General features: G+C 40.5%; 1 protein-coding gene across 1 annotated transcript; it reads right to left on the reverse strand.

Annotated features, from left to right (window-relative positions):
- Positions 1 to 1752: 1752 nt before the first annotated feature.
- Positions 1753 to 13022, reverse strand: bcl6b (BCL6B transcription repressor). The gene is made up of 12 exons (XM_077227675.1): positions 12892 to 13022; positions 12224 to 12279; positions 11751 to 11976; positions 10629 to 10862; positions 7061 to 7207; positions 6744 to 6939; positions 5985 to 6205; positions 5792 to 5895; positions 5559 to 5699; positions 5070 to 5200; positions 4839 to 4976; positions 1753 to 3695 (listed from the first exon to the last, which is right to left on the reverse strand). The coding sequence occupies exons 3-12, from the start codon at positions 11966 to 11968 to the stop codon at positions 3546 to 3548; spliced, it is 1680 nt and encodes a 559-aa protein (XP_077083790.1). The 5' UTR covers positions 11969 to 11976; positions 12224 to 12279; positions 12892 to 13022; the 3' UTR covers positions 1753 to 3545.
- Between the last annotated feature and the right edge of the window lie 7054 nt (positions 13023 to 20076).

The raw sequence follows: 20076 nt of genomic DNA on the forward strand, positions 1-20076 counted from the left end.
AAATCAGGGTTATTCCACCAAATGTTGATTTCTGAACTCTTCCTAAGTTAAAACACTAGTATTGTGTTGTTTATAAATGAATATGAACTTATTTTCTTTCCATTATTCGAGGTCTGACAACACTGTTATTTTGACCAGTTGTCGTTTTATGCAAATAAATGCTCTAAATGACTATATTTTTATTTGGAATTTGGGAGAAATGTTGTCAGTTGTTTATAGAATTATTTTTTATTTTTTTATTTTACAAATTGAGATAAAAATGAGAGACTGAAACACAACTATTAAAAAAGGTTCAAACATTCACTCATCCTCCAGAAGGAAACACCATGCATTAAGAGCCGAGGGGTGGAACCTTTTTGAATTTGAAGATCAAGGTAAATTATTCTTAATTTGTCTTCCGAGAAACATTTTACATTTATGCATTTGGCAGACGCTTTTATCCAAAGCAACTTACATTGCATTTCAAGGTTCACACATTTCCACTCTTATTACTTCGTGCTTTCCCTGGGAATCGAACCCATGACCTTGGCGTTGCAAGCGCCAACACTCTACTGTTTAAGCTACAGGAAAGCAATACCTGCTATATATCTAAGTATCATGAAAGTACATTATGTATACAATACCTATATAATGTATCACAATACATGCAAGTATCTTCTGTTGCTTCTGTCCGAAGGACAGTACTAAAAAAAAAAAAAGTATATTTACACAAAATAAGATTTTTTTTTACATCTTCACTCTGTTCAAAAGTTTTCACCCCCTGCCTCTTAATGCATAGTGTTTCCTTCTGGAGCATCAGTGAATGTTTGAACCTTATAGTTATAGTTCACCCAAAAATGAAAACTCTGTCACACGTCAAGCGAACATGCTTGAGCTTACGTTTACCACAACTGATGTGTGAGTTGATCAATGTTTAAATTTAAAGCCTAAATTCAATCTGTTCATCATATAAAGCAATCAAGTCTCTTCAGAAAAAAACGGACTAAACCGCTCAATTCGTATGGATTAGTTTTACGATCTCTTTATGAACTTTTTGTTAAAAAAGGGTAAAGGGCAAAGGGTAGTTGCGTAGCTGTCAATGGAGGGACAGAAATCTCTCAGATTTCATCAACAAAAAAAAATTCATTTGTATTTTGAGGATGAATGTCTTGAACATTCATCCTCATGAATGAATGAATTTAGGGTGAGTCTTACGGGTTTAGAATGAAATGAAATTAATAATTCAACAAGTAATTAATGACAGAATTTTCATTTTTGGGAGAACTATCCCTTTAAGTGGTAAAACTTCAATACACAACTACACACATGGACAGGTAGTGTGTGTGTGTGTGTGTGTGTGTGTGTGTGTGTGTGTGTGTGTGTGTGTGTGTGTGTGTGTGTGTGTGTGTGTGTGTGTGTGTGTGTGTACGTGTGTACATGGCCGGTTTTTGTTTAAGGCCGGAAACAGGTGCCAGTCGCTCCATTGTTCGTATTTCAGCAGCACCCGTAGAGAAGCTGAGGCGCTTTAGGGTGAGTCGAGGGGTCACAGTTGTGAGCTAATCGAAGGAAGGAAGGGCCAAGAGGTGAATTCTTTGTTCTTCTAGGCTCCAAGAATCAGACAGGCATTTGCAAGTTAGATTTGAACTTGTGGTGACACATTTCAATATGCTACTTACTAAGTTGACTACTTTATAATTGTGAGACTCTCCCACTTTTCATGTGATTGTGAAGGAGCAGGATTGCATGAGAACAGCGGACACACACACAATAACAAGAAATTAATTTAACTTTAATTTATATAAAATAGGTTTTGTCTTTGTCCAGCAAAAGAGCGCAATACAATTTTGTTGATATCATTATCCTCATCATCATCATCATCATCACTCTTCTTTACATGTATATTAGTTTGACTAGTGAGTCCTCAACCTGCTTGGACTCTTGGAAACTATAATACATCATGAAAATCTTGAAATGGCCTCTTAAACACAAGTATCATTAAAAAAAGATACATTGAGAGTCTAATTCTCTACAAATTTTCTTCTTGTTACTTAAACACAAATAGGCTCCAGGCCTTTTAAATTAGTACATTACAATACTAAATAACTGGTAAATATTAAGCAACTAAGAGGTTATATTTGAGTTTGACGATCTGGTGACTGGACCAGAATGGATTCATTAACAAATAAGAACACTATTTGGGCAGAACAATTAATAAAGAAATAATAATAAATAAACAGATATCTAAATGACAGCATATTGATTAATAAAAAATCATAACAAGTCATTTTTCTCTTCTTTCTCAAACATGCTTAATTCCTTTCTTACTCAAACATGCTTAATTCCTTAATTGCTCTTCTTTATCGGTCTTCTTTTCATAATCTTTCCAACAATCTTGCAGAATTCCACTTATCCACTTATTTTTCCTTCATTCAGCTCTTACATCTCCAATCTAAACTCCTTATAAACATCTTCACACTCTGCCACAAACCATCTTTAAATCACAACAGCAAAAATAATCTTACACATCCTTCCATAAATAGGCTACTGAAGCATTTTCAATTCACCTGATTCATTTTACTGTCTTAGGGCTCGTTTCACACCAAGGACGATAACTACTATAGATAAACATAGTTCTAAAAATTGTTCTAAATATAAAAGAATAGCAGAGCTCACGATAACAACACAGTGACAGGATGTCGTTGTAGAAGCTGATGATGAGCGATAAACATTGACAGCCAATCAGAATCCATCCTGCTTTCAGAGCTCGAGCATTTAAAGCGACAGACGACGAAACGTGTTGTGCGCTGGTTTGAACGCTAATACTATCGTTATCGTTATCTTTATAGTTATTGCTCTAGGTGTGAACAAACCTTTAATCCCTATTCGGATGGCAATTGTTTCTCATGGGTATGTCTGGAAAAATACATTTGCATGGCTCCTCAGTGATAAAGCTTGAGCTTCAAATGGTTTAAATAGTTTTCTGTTTTGCTTTAAATCTTTCTGTTTTTGTTTGTTTGTTGTTGTTGTTGTTGTTTTTTTAACAATGTGGATATTAGCAGGGAAAAAATGTTAACACAACCTCTTATTTACATAAGGTTAACATTATAACCTGGATACTTTGCCGACTAGTAAAATGATTAGTCATGCTAATACACAATTCATTTGGTGGTTCCCCCTGAGAAACAATTACAATCTGAACAGGGCTGCATACTTACTTTTTGAAAATGATATGCACCATTTTCCCTGCCAATATGACGACAAAATACTTATTGCAACAGCATAAAATATGATAAAATAGCACGAGGAAGAGAAAGTATGCATAGCAAAGCAAAATAAATAATAATATTTAAAAAATAATAAAGGTAACAATCAGCACATCTAGTGCAGGAGTGCTGCATTCTGGGAAGACTACATTCATTGGTATATTTGAGTCAAGCTGTCCTCGAATGCAGCACTCCACCTCTTTAAACTCTTTACAAAACTGTTTCATAGATCCATCAATCTTCAGCCTAAACGTTTGGATCTTGGGCATATAGCTACGGTGCCTGCGATGTTGACCGTGTCCCTCAGCCAGCTTGCAGCAGGGTGGGTCCAGGCTGGTACGGGTCGGTCAGAACCTTGTAGCGGATCTTGGTGTTGGTGATCGCGCCGTGCTTCTGTCTCAGATGGAGCCTCAGCTGGCTCTTATGACGGAAGTGCAGGTGACATTTCTCACACTGGAATAAAAGATTAGAGCAGAGAGTGAGATTTCAGGATACCTTCATTTAAAGTTATTGCTCAAAAAGGTAAAAAAAAAAATATATATGTATTATATATAAATGATTAATAGATACATATTAAACTGGCCTACATCGTATTTGCTGAATGAAGTTAAACCAACTTGTTTCTCGCTAATTTTGGGATGCTGATTCCAAAAGTAGTGTCTGTTTTGCTCTAGCACGTCACACATTCTCAAAAAAATATGATATGCATTTCATAGCATTCTTGCTTTGACAATCATTTTGGTGAAGAAGTGTTTGAATTATCCCCTAATCACCAGGGGCCAGTTGCATAAACATAGCCCTTGTGTTAAGACTGTGTCTCAAGAACTATGACTAACTAGTTAGTAAGGGGTAATCAATCTTAGTTTTTGGTAACAAATTAGACCAATCTCAATGTATGAAATATGCCTAATCCTTGATTTCAAGGTTAGAAAAATGGACAGTGACAGATGTTGTCTGCTAAATCTGTGGGAGTTTTACAACATCCAAACAGCGACATAAAATTACAGATTTTGAGAGAAAAAAAAGCTTATTTATTTTGAAATTGTTTTTCCACTCCTTTGCAGAATGTAAATGAAAGACATCATGAAATCAAAATTGAATTCTTGTTTTTTTTGGAACATTGCAGTATACATTGCATTCGTTTATGTGCCCTCGTAATCTTTCATCAAAATATCTCCCCCTCTCTCTTGCACAACATCTCTTCTCTTCTCTGATGATGTGTTTACTGGCGTGAGGGCGGGACAACCTGTCACTCACATGAGATCGACCAATAGCAAACCACAACCATCCAATCAATTCCCAAATCAGTTTCACGTCAAAATAGGGAAGAAAAAACAATATATATATATATATATATTTGAACAAATCTTTAGTCTTATTTTGTGAAGAAAAAAAAACTACATAATGGAATGTTTTTTATTCATAATTTTGAACGCGGCATCGTCAAATTAGATTATATTAGGCCTTTTTTTTTCAATTTATGAGATTTTTAAAGATGCAGGGCTTTGTTTTAAATATGTGTATATATATATATATATATATATATATATATATATATATAAAAATATTAAAATCTACATGTTGAAATATACTGACGCTGTAAGGCTTCTCCCCGGTGTGGATGCGCAGGTGGCTCTTCAGCGTCTGCAGGTGTCGGAAACGTGTTCCACAGGTGTTACATGGGTACGGCTTTTCTCCGGTGTGGATCAGAACATGAGCGCGCAGGTGAGCGACCTACAACACACATCATGCATTTTTAAATGATTTTAAATATAATTTTAAATGATCAAAAATGAGAACGGTACATGCAGTTCTGTGCAGATGTACCTGGACAAATCTGGCGCCGCATGTGTCGCAGCGGTAGGGCTTTTCTCCCGAGTGGATGCGGGAATGAGTCTTTAAATTCGCAGGCCGGTTGAACTGCGCCCCACACACATTACAGCGGTACGGCTTGTCTCCTGGAGTCAGCGAGAGCATAAGAGAGATATAAGGAATGAGACACAAGTCAGTAATAATAATAAACTTTATTTTATAATGCATACATAAATACATATTAACTGATAATCTAAAAAAAAATAAGTTCCACAAGCATTACAGTTGTACACTGTAAATAAACACATTTTCATGATTTGTTATTACAACTTTTTTTCCTTTTGTCAAATCAACCTAGATAATTAATGTGGTTCAGGTAACATAATATTCTGAATTTTTGTTGATTAAACAATTTTTTTTATTTCGATGAACAACCAGGTAACTTACTTTTTTAAGTTAAACCAACAATTTTTTTTTACAGTCAACATTATTCAACCACCTCACCTGAGCCGGAAGGCTTTGTGTTTGTGCCTTGATTTCCAATGTAACTGAGCTGTGCAGGGAGGTTCTCAAACTTGATTGGATGTTGGCCCAATAAAGGATTCTGATTGGCTATTTGGGTACAAACATAAGGACCGCAGAGACCTTTTAAAAAGGAAGATGATGAAAAATAAGATAAGATTGTTCATTTTTGTAAGCACAGCAAGTCATAGTAAAGTTAAGAGATGCTCACTGACTTTTATCCTCACTGATCGAAAGGGTCAGGGGTTGCAAACGGCGGTCCAAAACATGATGGGGATATTTTTGCTGTGACATATTGTATGTAAGATGCAAAGTTTTCCTAGAAGAAATAAAACAATGGTCAATACATTTTTAATCAGTTACATCAGAAGTTCTTTCATCAGTTAAGTCAAAAGAGATAAAACACACCTATTATTCATTACAGGCTCCTCCCCTGTCCAAATGTTATTCGCTGTTTTAGGATCTTCCATCCTATCACTGACAAAGGGGGCGTGGCTTTGTGCTTGACGCTCCTCTCCAGGCCCCTCCTCCTTTATAGGTGTGGCAAACAGAGGGTTGAGGACAATATACTTGTACTTCTTCCAGTTGCAGGCCTTTGGGTCAGGAGTAGGTTTAGATTCAGATCTCTTCTGTAAGGATGAAATATTACAATTAGGCCACGTTCACACACCAACAGAATACAGTTGTCAGCGCTATTTGAGTCTTAAATTCACACACACACACACAGTGCAGTTATTTACGGGAGTGACAGGTAAAAAACTGAACTCACACCCATAAATTTTCAAGACTCACAACCACATTCTCGGAAAACCAACGCTGTGTGAGTGGAACCGGACTGGACGAATTGTTGTCTTTCACGTCATATAGTGTAAGAGAGCCGCTCTGCACAGCATTAATGCGTGAAAACTGTGTGTTGCTGATTTTCATGTGTGGCTTTGCTTTCGGTAACAATTATCAGGAATTGACTGGATCGTAGGAAGTTGGGCGTTGCTAACTAAATGGAGGCGTATTTGAACGTCACTTGTGGAGGATATTTAGTCCTACCCTCTGCCGTGACACTTGTTTAGAGGGGGAGGTCAACGTATTTGATTAAAGACTAAGACTGCACATGAACTTTTTTTTCTAAATACTAATGTGCACAGATAAATCATTCATAAACATGCACACCTTCAGTTGAGGAGACAGACTGCAGCCGCTGGACTCAGCAGGAGAGTTGGGCTGCCCGCTGGATTGGGAAGGACTGTCTGGGGATGGTGTGGAGGGGGTTGGAGGTGACGATTCCTCTAATTTTAGGGTCTGAGACTTGGGGATAGCAATCAGGCCAGTTCCTGGATCCAGCGAGGCAAAGCTCTCTCCTGGAATTCTGTAGATACAGTTGATGTATTTTATAACTTTTTGATCACCATTTTTGAGATGGGATATAGTGGAAGTGTCAAATGCATTCAAACACATAATATTAGACATTCTCTCTATAAGCCTTTTACCTGGCTCGGTCTGGGATGGGATCTTCTGCCTCAGCATCGGGCCTGGAGGGGGAGGAGAAGATGGTCGGGTGAGCAGGAGGTGATCTTCCCCCGAGAGGCGCTCTGGAGGCTGGCTCCATCAAAGAGGGACTCACGGTGATCCTTTCACTGAAAAGAAAAGAACAATTAACTATTTATGCAAACATAGTTCAAACAGACATTTGTGAAGTAATGAAGGTGAGATGGGAGGAATTTTTTTTTAAAAACGTTCCCTCGCAAAATCTATTGCGTTCCCCTGAGAAACGTTGCGTTCCCTCGCAAAATCTATTGCGTTCCCCCGGGAAACTTTGCGTTCGCTCAAAAAATCTATTGCGTTCCCCTGAGAAACGTTGCGTTCCATCGCAAAATCTATCGCGTTCCCCTGAGAAACATTGCGTTCCCTCGTAAAATCTATTGCGTTTCCCCGGGAAACTTTGCGTTCGCTCAGGAAATCTATTGCGTTCCCCCGAGAAACGTTGCGTTCCCTCGCAAAATCTATTGCGTTCCCTTGAGAAACGTTGCGTTCCCTCGCAAAATCTATTGCGTTCCCCCGAGAAACGTTGCATTCCCTCGCAAAATCTATTGCGTTCCCCTGAGAAACGTTGCGTTCCCTCGCAAAATCTATCGCGTTCCCCCAAGAAACTTTGCGTTCCCTAGCAAAATCTATTGCGTTCCCCCGGGAAACTTTGCGTTCGCTCAAAAAATCTATTGCGTTCCCCTGAGAAACGTTGCGTTCCCTAGCAAAATCTATTGCGTTCCCCTGAGAAACGTTGCGTTCCCTCGCAAAATCTATCGCGTTCCCCCGAGAAACTTTGCGTTCCCTAACAAAATCTATCGCGTTCCCCCGAGAAACTTTGCGTTCCCTAGCAAAATCTATTGCGTTCCCCCGGGAAACTTTGCGTTCGCTCAAAAAATCTATTGCGTTCCCCTGAGAAACGTTGCGTTCCCTCACAAATCTATTGCGTTCCCCCGGGAAAGTTTGCGTTCGCTCAAAAAATCTATTGCGTTCCCCCGGGAAAGTTTGCGTTCCCTTGCAAAATCTATCGCGTTCCCCCGAGAAACGTTGCGTTTCCTCGCAAAATCTATTGCGTTCCCCTGAGAAACGTTGCGTTCCCTAACAAAATCTATTGCGTTTCCCCGGGAAAGTTTGCGTTCACTCAGAAAATCTATTGCGTTCCCACGGGAAAGTTTGCGTTCCCTTGCAAAATCTATCGCGTTCCCCCGAGAAACGTTGCGTTCCCTCGCAAAATCTATTGCGTTCCCCTGAGAAACGTTGCGTTCCCTCGCAAAATCTATTGCGTTCCCCTGAGAAACGTTGCGTTCCCTAGCAAAATCTATTGCGTTTCCCCAGGAAACTTTGCGTTCGCTCAAAAAATCTATTGCGTTCCCCTGAGAAACGTTGCGTTCCCTCGCAAAATCTATTGCGTTCCCCCGGGAAACTTTGCGTTCGCTCAAAAAATCTATTGCGTTCCCCTGAGAAACGTTGCGTTCCATCGCAAAATCTATCGCGTTCCCCTGAGAAACATTGCGTTCCCTCGTAAAATCTATTGCGTTTCCCCGGGAAACTTTGCGTTCGCTCACGAAATCTATTGCGTTCCCCCGAGAAACGTTGCGTTCCCTCGCAAAATCTATTGCGTTCCCTTGAGAAACGTTGCGTTCCCTCGCAAAATCTATTGCGTTCCCCCGAGAAACGTTGCATTCCCTCGCAAAATCTATTGCGTTCCCCTGAGAAACGTTGCGTTCCCTAGCAAAATCTATTGCGTTCCCCTGAGAAACGTTGCGTTCCCTCGCAAAATCTATCGCGTTCCCCCGAGAAACTTTGCGTTCCCTAGCAAAATCTATCGCGTTCCCCCGAGAAACTATGCGTTCCCTAGCAAAATCTATTGCGTTCCCCCGGGAAACTTTGCGTTCGCTCAAAAAATCTATTGCGTTCCCCTGAGAAACGTTGCGTTCCCTCACAAAATCTATTGCGTTCCCCCGGGAAAGTTTGCGTTCGCTCAAAAAATCTATTGCGTTCCCCCGGGAAAGTTTGCGTTCCCTTGCAAAATCTATCGCGTTCCCCCGAGAAACGTTGCGTTCCCTCGCAAAATCTATTGCGTTCCCCTGAGAAACGTTGCGTTCCCTCGCAAAATCTATCGCGTTCCCCTGAGAAACGTTGCGTTCCCTAGCAAAATCTATTGCGTTTCCCCAGGAAAGTTTGCGTTAGCTCAAAAAATCTATTGCGTTCCCCCGGGAAAGTTTGCGTTCCCTTGCAAAATCTATCGCGTTCCCCCGAGAAACGTTGCGTTCCCTCGCAAAATCTATTGCGTTTCCCCGAGAAACGTTGCGTTCCCTCACAAAATCTATTGCATTCCCCAGAGAAACGTTGCGTTCCCTCTCAAAATCTATTGCGTTCCCCTGAGAAACGTTGCATTCCCTCGCAAAATCTATCGCGTTCCCCTGAGAAACGTTGCGTTCCCTTGCAAAATCTATCGTGTTCCCCCGAGAAACTTTGCGTTCCCTAGCAAAATCTATGGCATTCCCCCTGGGAAACTTTGCGTTTGCTCAAAAATCTATTGCGTTCCCCCGAGAAAAGTTGCGTTCCCTCGCAAAATCTATTGCGTTCCCCTGAGAAACGTTGCGTTCCCTCACAAAATCTATTGCGTTCCCCTGAGAAACGTTGCGTTCCCTCACAAAATCTATTGCGTTCCCCCGGGAAAGTTTGCGTTCGCTCAAAAAATCTATTGCGTTCCCCTGAGAAACGTTGCGTTCCCTCACAAAATCTATTGCGTTCCCCTGAGAAACGTTGCGTTCCCTCACAAAATCTATTGCGTTCCCCCGGGAAAGTTTGCGTTCGCTGAAAAAATCTATTGCGTTCCCCCGAGAAACGTTGCGTTCCCTCGCAAAATCTATTGCATTCCCCCGAGAAACGTTGCGTTCCCTTGCAAAATCTATTGCGTTCCCCTGAGAAACGTTGCGTTCCCTCACAAAATCTATTGCGTTCCCCAGAGAAACTTTGCGTTCCCTCGCAAAATCTATGGCATTCCCCTTAGAAACGTTGAGTTCCCACGCAAAATCTATTGCGTTCCCCCGAGAAACGTTGCGTTCCCTCGCAAAATCTATTGCGTTCCCCTGAGAAACGTTGCGTTCCTTCACAAAATCTATTGCGTTCCCTGAGAAACGTTGCGTTCCCTCACAAAATCTATTGCGTTCCCCCGAGAAGCTTTGCGTTCCCTCGCAAAATCTATCGCGTTCCCCTGAGAAACGTTGCGTTCCCTCACAAAAACGATTTTTCCCTCAAGAAACCTTTATCCACTTTTGAAGAACCTTTTGCGCAATGGAAAGGTTCCATGGATGTTAAAGGTTCTTCATGGAACCATATAAAGAATCTTTATTTTTAAGAGTGTACAGGCTAGTTGTTGCATGATCATATTGTTGGTTATTTGCATAAAGTTGAGTTCTGTTTAAATTTGTAGCATCATTGACACTCATGTCACCAGAAATCTTTGTCTGCAAATCGCTGTCAGAGTTCTGTTTGCGCTACCTTCTGTGCTTTGGTGTTCAGTCTCACCTGTGCTGGATAAATGCTCGGCAGGTTTCTGCGACGTGCTCCATCTGCAGGTAGGAGGCAGCGTCGAGCACTCCAGAGACTGTGCGGGGCGTGAGAGGGAGGCAGGAGGTGTACATGAAGTCCAGCAGGAGAGACACGCTGCCTGAGTCCAGGCCCTCCGGCAGGGCAAGAGAAAACACCCGCTCACCGCAAGCACCGGCCGCTCGACGAGAGAACAGAGTGTAGAAGAATCCACTGTGGAAAAACAGAAGTAATGAAAGTGGGATAAAAACACTTTCAACTGACTGCAAACTCTGACAAACGTGGAAGCCCATTTCCACTCAAATCATGCTTTTGTAAATTAAATTTATGATATGACATAAAAATCTAAATTATGAGACATCATAATATCATAATTATGACATTTTATCTCATAATCCCAATGAGTCAAAATTATGATTTTGTCATAATTGTGATGGGGAGAAAAAGAAATTATGACTTAAAAGTCATAATCATGACATTAAATTTTATATTATGACAAAAAGTCAAAATTCCAGCTTTAAAGTCATAAAAAGTCATATTTCTGACTTTATTGAGTCATCATTTTTAATTTCTATCTCATAATTTCTACTTTTTATCTCAATTATTAGATAAAAAGTCAAAATTATGACTGTCATAATTATGACCATTTCAGAATTAAGATGTTTTGTCAATTTCCCATTTTTATGTCATAATATTGGCATTTATGTTATAATTTCGAATTTCTACCAAGTATGAGAAAAAGTTAAAATTACAACTGTCATAATTTCTAATGTTTGTCATGATTTCAACATTTTAAAATAATAATTGTGACTTAATTTGTCAATTATGACGTTTATGTCATAATGTCGGCATTTTGTTGTGGATATGGCCTTCCATACAAAAGCGTATCTGCTTACAATAGTACAATAGCTACTTGTGAAACAAAAGCAGTGTGTGTGCCGCGGGGCTGAATATGATCTCATGCAGGACAGGAGTGCGCTAACTGTCTAAAGAAAAAAGGCAAATCTTGGCACAAACAGGAAAAATGGCGGAGGGGGACGTGAGGGAGAAGTGAGGGAGGGCGGGAGAAAGTGAATGATCTGGCACTCCCAGATGCCCGACCTGCATGCGATGAGCACAGCGCAGTGCGCGCGCAGCGTGGCGGATCCCACGAGCAGCGTGGCGTCGGTGAGGATGTCGCGATGCCGCAGCTCGTTTAAGTTCAGCAGCACGTCGTTGGAGTGGCGGGTGAACTCCTTAATGTAGCCTTTCTTCACCTCCATCACATGCGCGGCTGCCGCGTGCTCGGAGGGGCTTCCGTGGTCCTCTTCCATCTGCATTTATTTTGCTAAGAATATTGTAAACATATTATTTTCTAATAATTAAGCTCTACAGATAATATGTTTGCATTATATTCCAGTTAGCAAAACATTATTGAAATATGTAGGGTAATTAATATATATACACATTAAAGATAAAAACCAAATAATTTGAAAGCCAACTGATTTAACAATATAGTAATTATTTGAAGTATGGTCCTGTGGAGCTTTATAGTAATCATAAAATATGTTTAGTAAACATAAGAATATCTTTACCTGGCAAAATGAGATTCAGAAGCATCTATTTGGGGAGGCCAGCTCCCTACTCGTACCTGCCATCAAAAAATAAATCATTGTAACCCACATGCACCAAGTTTAATAACAAGTAAAAAAGTAAACATCTTTCCTTTTAAAAAAAAAACATGCATGCCATTTTATGAACCACTTTACTGATACATCATTCTGCAAAAGCATAAAATCATGCACAATAAAAAATGTCATGCACTGACTATTGCATTAGTTCCGTTAGCAGTGGAAATATTTAATTAGCAAATCTGTAGAACTTTATAAAAATTAATTATTATAAAATTACTAAATTCCAGACAGCCTTTTAAAAATTAAACACATCATAATAATTCAGAGTAAAAAAAAATAAAATAACTGCAGGATTTGAGGACAGTGAAAAAATGACTGTGTTGTCATTCATTCATTAGTATTTTGCCTCACCCCCTAAAACCTCATTCGTAACAACTCCTTAGTTGAGCATAAGGATGCAAAGAATTTTCGCACATTTTGCAGGTGGTTTGAGCATCAAAAAGTATAATCCAAAGCATCACATTTTTGAAAAACTAAGTAAAAATTTGAATTCAAGTACAAACTATTTGTTTGCAAGAAACATCTATACAATATAGACTTGCATTAAAAAGACTGAATTGAGAACTCACCCCGACCAGCAGGGACGAGAACACACACCGCCCTGTTCTTACAGCTCCTCTCTTCTGATCCCAGTTTCACACACACGGTCTAGACTCTCACTCAAACGTGTCTCTGGAAAACTGACCAGTCTGACCTAAGAGAGAGTATCCTTTATAACGCTGTGCAGGAAGTCTCATTCAGTGAGGGTGTTTATTTCCTGTGTTAGTTAAGCTGCCTTTTCACACTGCGCCCAGGTCAGTTTTGTGGCGTTTCTTATAATGACTGAATGCGGGATCTCGATGGTCTCTGATCAGGGTGGGAAAACACCATCCCGAATCCTCTTCTCCGCCTTCCTTACTCTGCCCACGCGCTGGAAGCTCAGCGGGAAAAGGCTCCAGGCCCCCGTGCGTCAGTATTTATAGTTGTGTATTCGAGCCCTTTTGTGTTTAATGATGACAGGAAAGTGGGTAGAGTGCTTTTTGATGCATGGTGTGTGTGTTTTGTAAATGTTTGTATGGATGTGAAGAATCTAGGGAATGTAGGTTTGTGTGTGTGAGAGTGTGTCGTTGCGTGGGCTTATGCACATTGTCAACGGGTCAGAAGTCCTGTCAACACTGTCCAGGAGTTCAGCAAACCAAAGCAAACGCGCATGACCCGGTGTCTGTCCAGGACGAGGGAAATTGTCTCAGAGGAAGTTTGCGCAAATACATCAACTTCATTCATATGGTTTGCCATAGGAATCATCTGACAAGCTTGAGTGACAAGCGACAAGGCAAACATAAAATCAGATTTGGACTGTGCAATCTAACGCTGTAATACGTATTTTTAAGTGAACTTGAAAAAACTTCATGCTACAGTCTCAGATAAATTTCTAATATATATGCATTAAAAAGGATTCCAGGGAGTCTACAAAACCCCTGAAGGTGTCCTGTGGTGTCTGACACCAAGACATTAGCAGCTGATCCTTCAAGTCCTGTAGGTTGTGAGGTGGAGCCGCTGCGGATCAAACTTGTTGGCCCAGCACATCTCACAGATGCTCAGTTGGATTGAGATCTGGGGGGTTTGGAGGCCGAGCAACACCTTGATCTCCGCATCATGTTCCTCAAACCATTTCTGAACAGTGTGTGCCGTGTGGCAGCTGTTTTATCCTGCTGAAAGAGCCACTTCGACCAGGGAACACCAGTGCCATGAAGGGATGTTTCTGATCTGCAATAGAGGATGACACGGGAGTGGATTTTCACTCCTGTCCCGTCCCACTCCCATAGAAAGAAATCTTGTCCCGTCCCACTCCCAGACCAAAGTTTAAAAAATAATCCCATCCCATCCCGCTCCTGGTAAATTGACTCCCAATCCCATCCCGCTCCTGTTTAAACTGACTCCCGCTCCTGTACCGCTCCCATATACGGCAATTTTCGCTTGATGAACGAAGCGATGCTTGCCTGATTCTTTCCCGAATTTGCCTTGCAAGTGTGCTTCTTCAGACCGCTCGTCCCTGAATCACTTGACTAAGACTAAGCATGTCTTACAAGCAGCGTACATTGTGCTATCACCGTCACATTCTACACTCATAAACTTAATTAATATTTCAGACTTTCCGACCAGTTCTGTGAACTTAATAGACATGTCATTACTTCTGACTTTGCGCTGTAAATCATTTTTTTGCCACATTGACTTCTCCGCGGCTGTTAGCTCCCTCCATCACTGCTCTTTGAATTTCGGCGGTAAGCCGTGACAAAAAGCACTGATGGCTTCTGGGACGGCTGGGTCGTGTAGTTATTTTTTAATTGCGTTACATTGTAGGCGTATTAAAAGGAAACTACAAAATGATGCATTTACTTTTTTCTTTTTTTGTCGTCTTTGCTATTGGTTGATTCCCGCTCCCGTCTGCTTCCGTTAACCATTTATCCTGTACCGTCCAAATCCCGTGATTGATAGCAAAGATGACTCCCATCCTGCAGGAATCCCACGGGAATCCCGTGACCCGTGGGATTCCCGAAAAAATGTCAGCCTCTAATCTGCAACAATGTTAAGGTTTGTGGCACGTCAAATTTGCGTCCACATGAATGGCTGGACCCAGGGTTTCCCAGATCATCACACTCCCCACCGTGATCCTGGTGCCGTCACTTCCCCAGGTAAACTGCACACACGTACCCGGCCGTCCACGTTATGTCAAACTTTCGATGCATGTGTGCCCATTGTAGGCGTTTTTGGACGGTGGACGGGGTCATCATAGGCACTAAGATTGGTCAGGGGGTACATATCTCCATTCACAGAAGAGTGTGATATTCTGTGTGTTGTGACATATGATGTTTTATTAACAAGGTTCGGGAGGAACACGTTCTTATGATCAAACAATCAAGTCATTCCAACCAGCTGTCAGCAATCAGTAATCAACAGGTCCACTCAATCAACATGAGTAAGGCCTATAAATATACGCAGTCGACTCACCCATATTCCTCAACAGTTTTCAGCATCCCTCCACCACCCCATCTCCTCACACTTGCCTGGTTATCTTTCTAACCAGAGATACGGGGGGAGTACTCTTGCCCAATTTCCGAGCTCGGAGCCCTCCCCCCGGCCAGCACGCCAAATACGCATAACCATTTATTCTCTGATCATTCGTAAGTGAGAACTCGTGAAATTTCTCCTATAACCATCATAAAAATGTTGCGCGACTTTGTGCATACACATTCACTTGTCTCTTCAACACACAATTTGAGGCATCATTCATGTCCATGATACTAGAATTGCAGGATGAGTATTGCACCAAAGTCAATCAACTGACTTTTTAAGGGGTCAGTTGTGGCCTAATAGTTAGAGAATCAGACTTCCCACACAGCAACATAGTGTCGGGCCAGATCCAGCCCACATCTGTTATGCATGGAATCTACATGTACCAGATGTGGCCCGGATCTGGGCCGACACTATGTTCCTGTCTGGGTTTTAACCCGAAAGTTGCGATTCTGGAGTCTCAATACCGACAGGAACCGACTGAGGTGCCCTTGAGCAAGACACCTAACCCCCAATCGCTCCCCGGGTGCCACAGCATAAAAGCTGCCACGTGCTCCTTGTGCGTGTGTCCATGGTTTGCAGTCTGTTTGTGTGTGTTTGCTACTCACTGCTCCTAATATGTGAGCACTAATTTGGATGGGTTAAATGCAGAGGACACATTCAGAGTGTGGGTTTTCATATACTTCACATGCCGCTTTCATTTCACTTTCTTTCCAATCTAAGTAGGCCATCTCAAATGAGTCTGGAAGTTAACTTCCTATCAGTAATTTTCTGTAGACTGATTGAACCAGGTTGCACAGTAAACATGGCCTAAACAAAGTGCACAACCTTTGTTCAGACCAAAGATAAGCAACTCAGCGAATGCAGCCAGGTCAGCAAGTACGGCCAAATTAGGCCTCACCTGCCTCTCTCAAGGGTTGCCGGAAACCTCTGTCTGGCTTCCTGTGACAGGAGAGTGTGTGTGTGTGTGTGTGTGTGCTTTGGGAAGCTTGTTATGGGCAATGAGCGGAAGGAAATAGGAGAGTTTAAAAAAAAGTGATATGGGTGATATCCCTCTCTCACGACCGAAAAACAAGGGACACCTAGAGAAATGCAGCCCGCAGATGTGCAGGAACTATGGAACACCCCCTCGCTCCACAACCTGCCCCCCCTTAAGGCTTCCTGTGAGACACACACAATTACACACACACACACACACACAGACTGGGATGAAACGCCTGCACAGGACATCCGTCAATAAAGCAGGCAGGAGAATGAGACAGGGGATATGGGGGCTCATGTAGGTCTCCAATAGTTTAAAAACAAGCGGAAAGTTACCTCACCTTCTTCACTCACAGTTTAAGGAGAGTTTGGAGGGAAAACTTACCAATGGCCACAAAGACACAGACAATTAAGTCTGTATGAAATTCTGCTCCTTACATATGCTCCAGGTTTCTTCAGTTCATTGTTTACTCTTTTATCATCCACCAGGCGATGATTGCTTGATTGCATGGTCATTGGCATCTTTTTTAGTTTATCGCTGTCAGCTGATTTTTAAATGGTGCATGCTAATTTTCACATTTTTTATTGTGCGTTCAAGTCCTCCTAGGAAGTTTGTATTTACGAGGTGGAAAGTCGTGTTTACAACGTCAGGTGTATTCAAGTTAACTCTATACTTCTAGGATATGAAAACCAAAGAATGTACATCAGTTGTGTTTTGCTTTTTTTATGTTTTTAAGTAATTCATGAAGCCACTGTAGCCTTTGTTGTTACATATTATTTTGCTATATTACAACGCTATTTTATTTTGTGCAGGCTTACTTCATTGTAAATAAAAAAGCTTGACCATATCACTGCTAAATACCTGTAAGTATTTCTCACTGCCCCAACTCATAAACATCAGGGCTTAAAGAAAATCCCAAGCTTTGCACTCGTATTAACGACATTGTGGTGACGGTCATGTGCGGAGGTGGATAGAGAATTATCGTCCTGTGGAATCATTCATTCCCAGAAAGCATACGAAGATGTTCAACTAATAAAGATCTTCATCGCTGGCAAACAATATGATGCATTTGCAGATTTACTTTCACTTGAATGTAGGTCCACGGCCACTTCATCCAACGCTCTTGACAGAATCGACTCAAAAAAGTGATTCATTTGTGAATTAAGCATCGCTCATGCCCCAGAAAAAAAGATACAGCGCGCTTTGAATATCTAACATGCAACAACTATTGCATTAAAATAAAGTAACGAGAAGAACGTTGCCCAACGTAACGAATTAAAAGTAAAAAATTTTCATTAGAAATGTAGGCTACTCGAGTTAAAAAAGTACCCACATTTAAATCTAGGCTACTCTTAAAAGTAAAAATTTTCCAAAAATACGATCTTTCCGATGTGACTTGAACTCACTTTTGACATTTGACATCACTGTAGCCTACACATTATGGAGGAATAACAAAACTTTCGTTCGAGTAACAAAAGATAGCATGAGCATTGTAATGTTCGAAGCGGATGGCATAAATGTCAGTAGACCGGGAAGATTTCAAAACAAGGTTTGTTCGTAAATCTGTAAGATCTTACCTTCATGCTATAAAAATAAAAACCGGAAGACAGAACACAACAAGCACAGCACTAAAAAGGGGCGGGTCTACATAAGGTCTTGATTTGAGCATTTAGAAGAAGAAAGAGTTGTCAGATTTCGTTGGTGATTTCAAATATGAAATTTAATCGTATGCTTGCTGAACAGCTTTGGAGAATTTAATGTTTCCCCATTAAAAGAGAGTGACATTACTTGCCTTAAAGGGACTTAACGGTGATCTAGACGTGTAAATGAATTTAATATTTTAAAGTGACGTGGATAGTTCTCTTTTACGTCAAGCAATGACAGTCGTGATAAAACAGCATAATTGTTGAGCTTTGAGAAGTCATTATGCAATTAGTGATTGTCGTGTGTTTGTGTTCAAACCAGGTTCAAACATGCACTGTGTGTGTTAATGCGAGTCGGAAGTAGGCTATCTTTTGGACGAGGGTGTTGAGTGCGTGTGTGTGTCCTTGTGCTCCTGTTTGTTTTGATGTTGACTGGATCAATTGTATCTTTGGTGTGAGGGGAAAAAGAGAGAGAGAAAAAAACATAAGAAAAAAAAACAGAGAGGGAGATGTGGGTCTAGGCGACTTCCAGGCATTGTGCGAGCAACGGAAGAGAGGGGGCGGCGAGGAAAAGTGAGACCATTACTAAACGAGCTCGGCCAATTAAAGGAAACCATCCAGTCTGTCGGAGCGTTATATAGATGAGCTCTTCAGAGCTGTGTGCCCCGGCTAGTGTCCGGCAGCACGGCTCGACTGGGCTGAACCTCTATTGTGATTCTCAGAGCTGATGTGACTCTCTGATGAGTTTATGGAGCTGCAGCCTACAGTTGAGTCACTGTTTAGTCTTTCTAAGCATGAATCAAGGAATGAAAATGTGGAATAATTTTGTTCTGACAAAGATTCACTGCACTTTACAATAAGGTTTCATTTGTTAACACACTGTAAAACAAAAAGTTGCTTCCTTAATTTTTTTAAGTACAATCAACTTGGATGTTTAAGTCATTTCAACTTGAATTACATTAAACTGACTTAGTATACTTAGTATTACTTAGTGACTTACAGTTGAATCTTGTATAACATGAAAAAGTTGAAGTTGAGTTCCTTAACTTATTTCCTGAACTTATATTTATTATTGCAAAAACATATGTTGTCATAACTTATTGATCATAAATATTTTTTTACAGTGCACTAGTTAACTGTTAGTTTATATGAACTACGATATGCTACATCAGCATTTACTTATCTTAATGTCACCTTTTACTTAGATCAGAAGTTGCTGTAAACATTAGTTAATGCACACATGTGAACTTACACAAACATATTTATATATTTTTTTACTAATGTTAACAAATTAGAGCTTATTGTAAAGTGTTACCGATACTCTGAAGATTACATTTTTTTAAAGGTATAATGATTAACATTCTTTATTATGTGGAACACAAATATTTATTTTTATTTTTGGTCCAGTGTTTTAAAAATAGGGTCCAGTGTTTGTTGGACCCCGCTGCTTTTAAAATCTCAAAATACAACATAATATACATATTGATTATTTAAGCTCCAGAAACAATGACTGTATTTTTAATAAACTGCCTCTTCCTGCTGAAACTGAGAGATTTGGACATATAAGGACATGCTGTGAGCTCGTCCGGTGTGGTGTGTGGATGAAGGGGGATGTTTGTCCTCTTGAGGAAGGTGGAAGGAGGTGGGGAGACGTACACAAATGGACAATGAAGAAAATTAGGATGTACTGAAAAGGGTCACAGGTTGAGAATGAGTGAAATTCAAAAGCAAATTCATACTGTTTATGCATGGACACTACCGTTCAAATGTTTGCGGTCAGTAAGATTTTTAACAGAAGTCTCTTATGCACACCAAGGCTGCATTTATTTGATCAGATATACAGTAAATACAGTAATTTTGTGGAACAAGTGGTTTTCTATTTAATATCTTTTAAAATGTAATTTATTCCTGTAATAAAAGCTGAATTTTCAGCATCATTATTCCAGTCTTCAACTCTTATTAGAGTATTAACCAGATTGTAGTAAACTGTTATGTTAAGATTAGGGTTAGTAGAATAAGTTGACGATAATGTTCAAGTTGAATATAATGTCTGTTGGTGGAGCATTCAAATAAACTGA

This window comes from Siphateles boraxobius, unplaced genomic scaffold, assembly GCF_051911475.1.
Source record: "Siphateles boraxobius isolate OS27281-9 unplaced genomic scaffold, OSU_SipBor_1 130, whole genome shotgun sequence".
Taxonomy (NCBI): domain Eukaryota; kingdom Metazoa; phylum Chordata; class Actinopteri; order Cypriniformes; family Leuciscidae; genus Siphateles; species Siphateles boraxobius.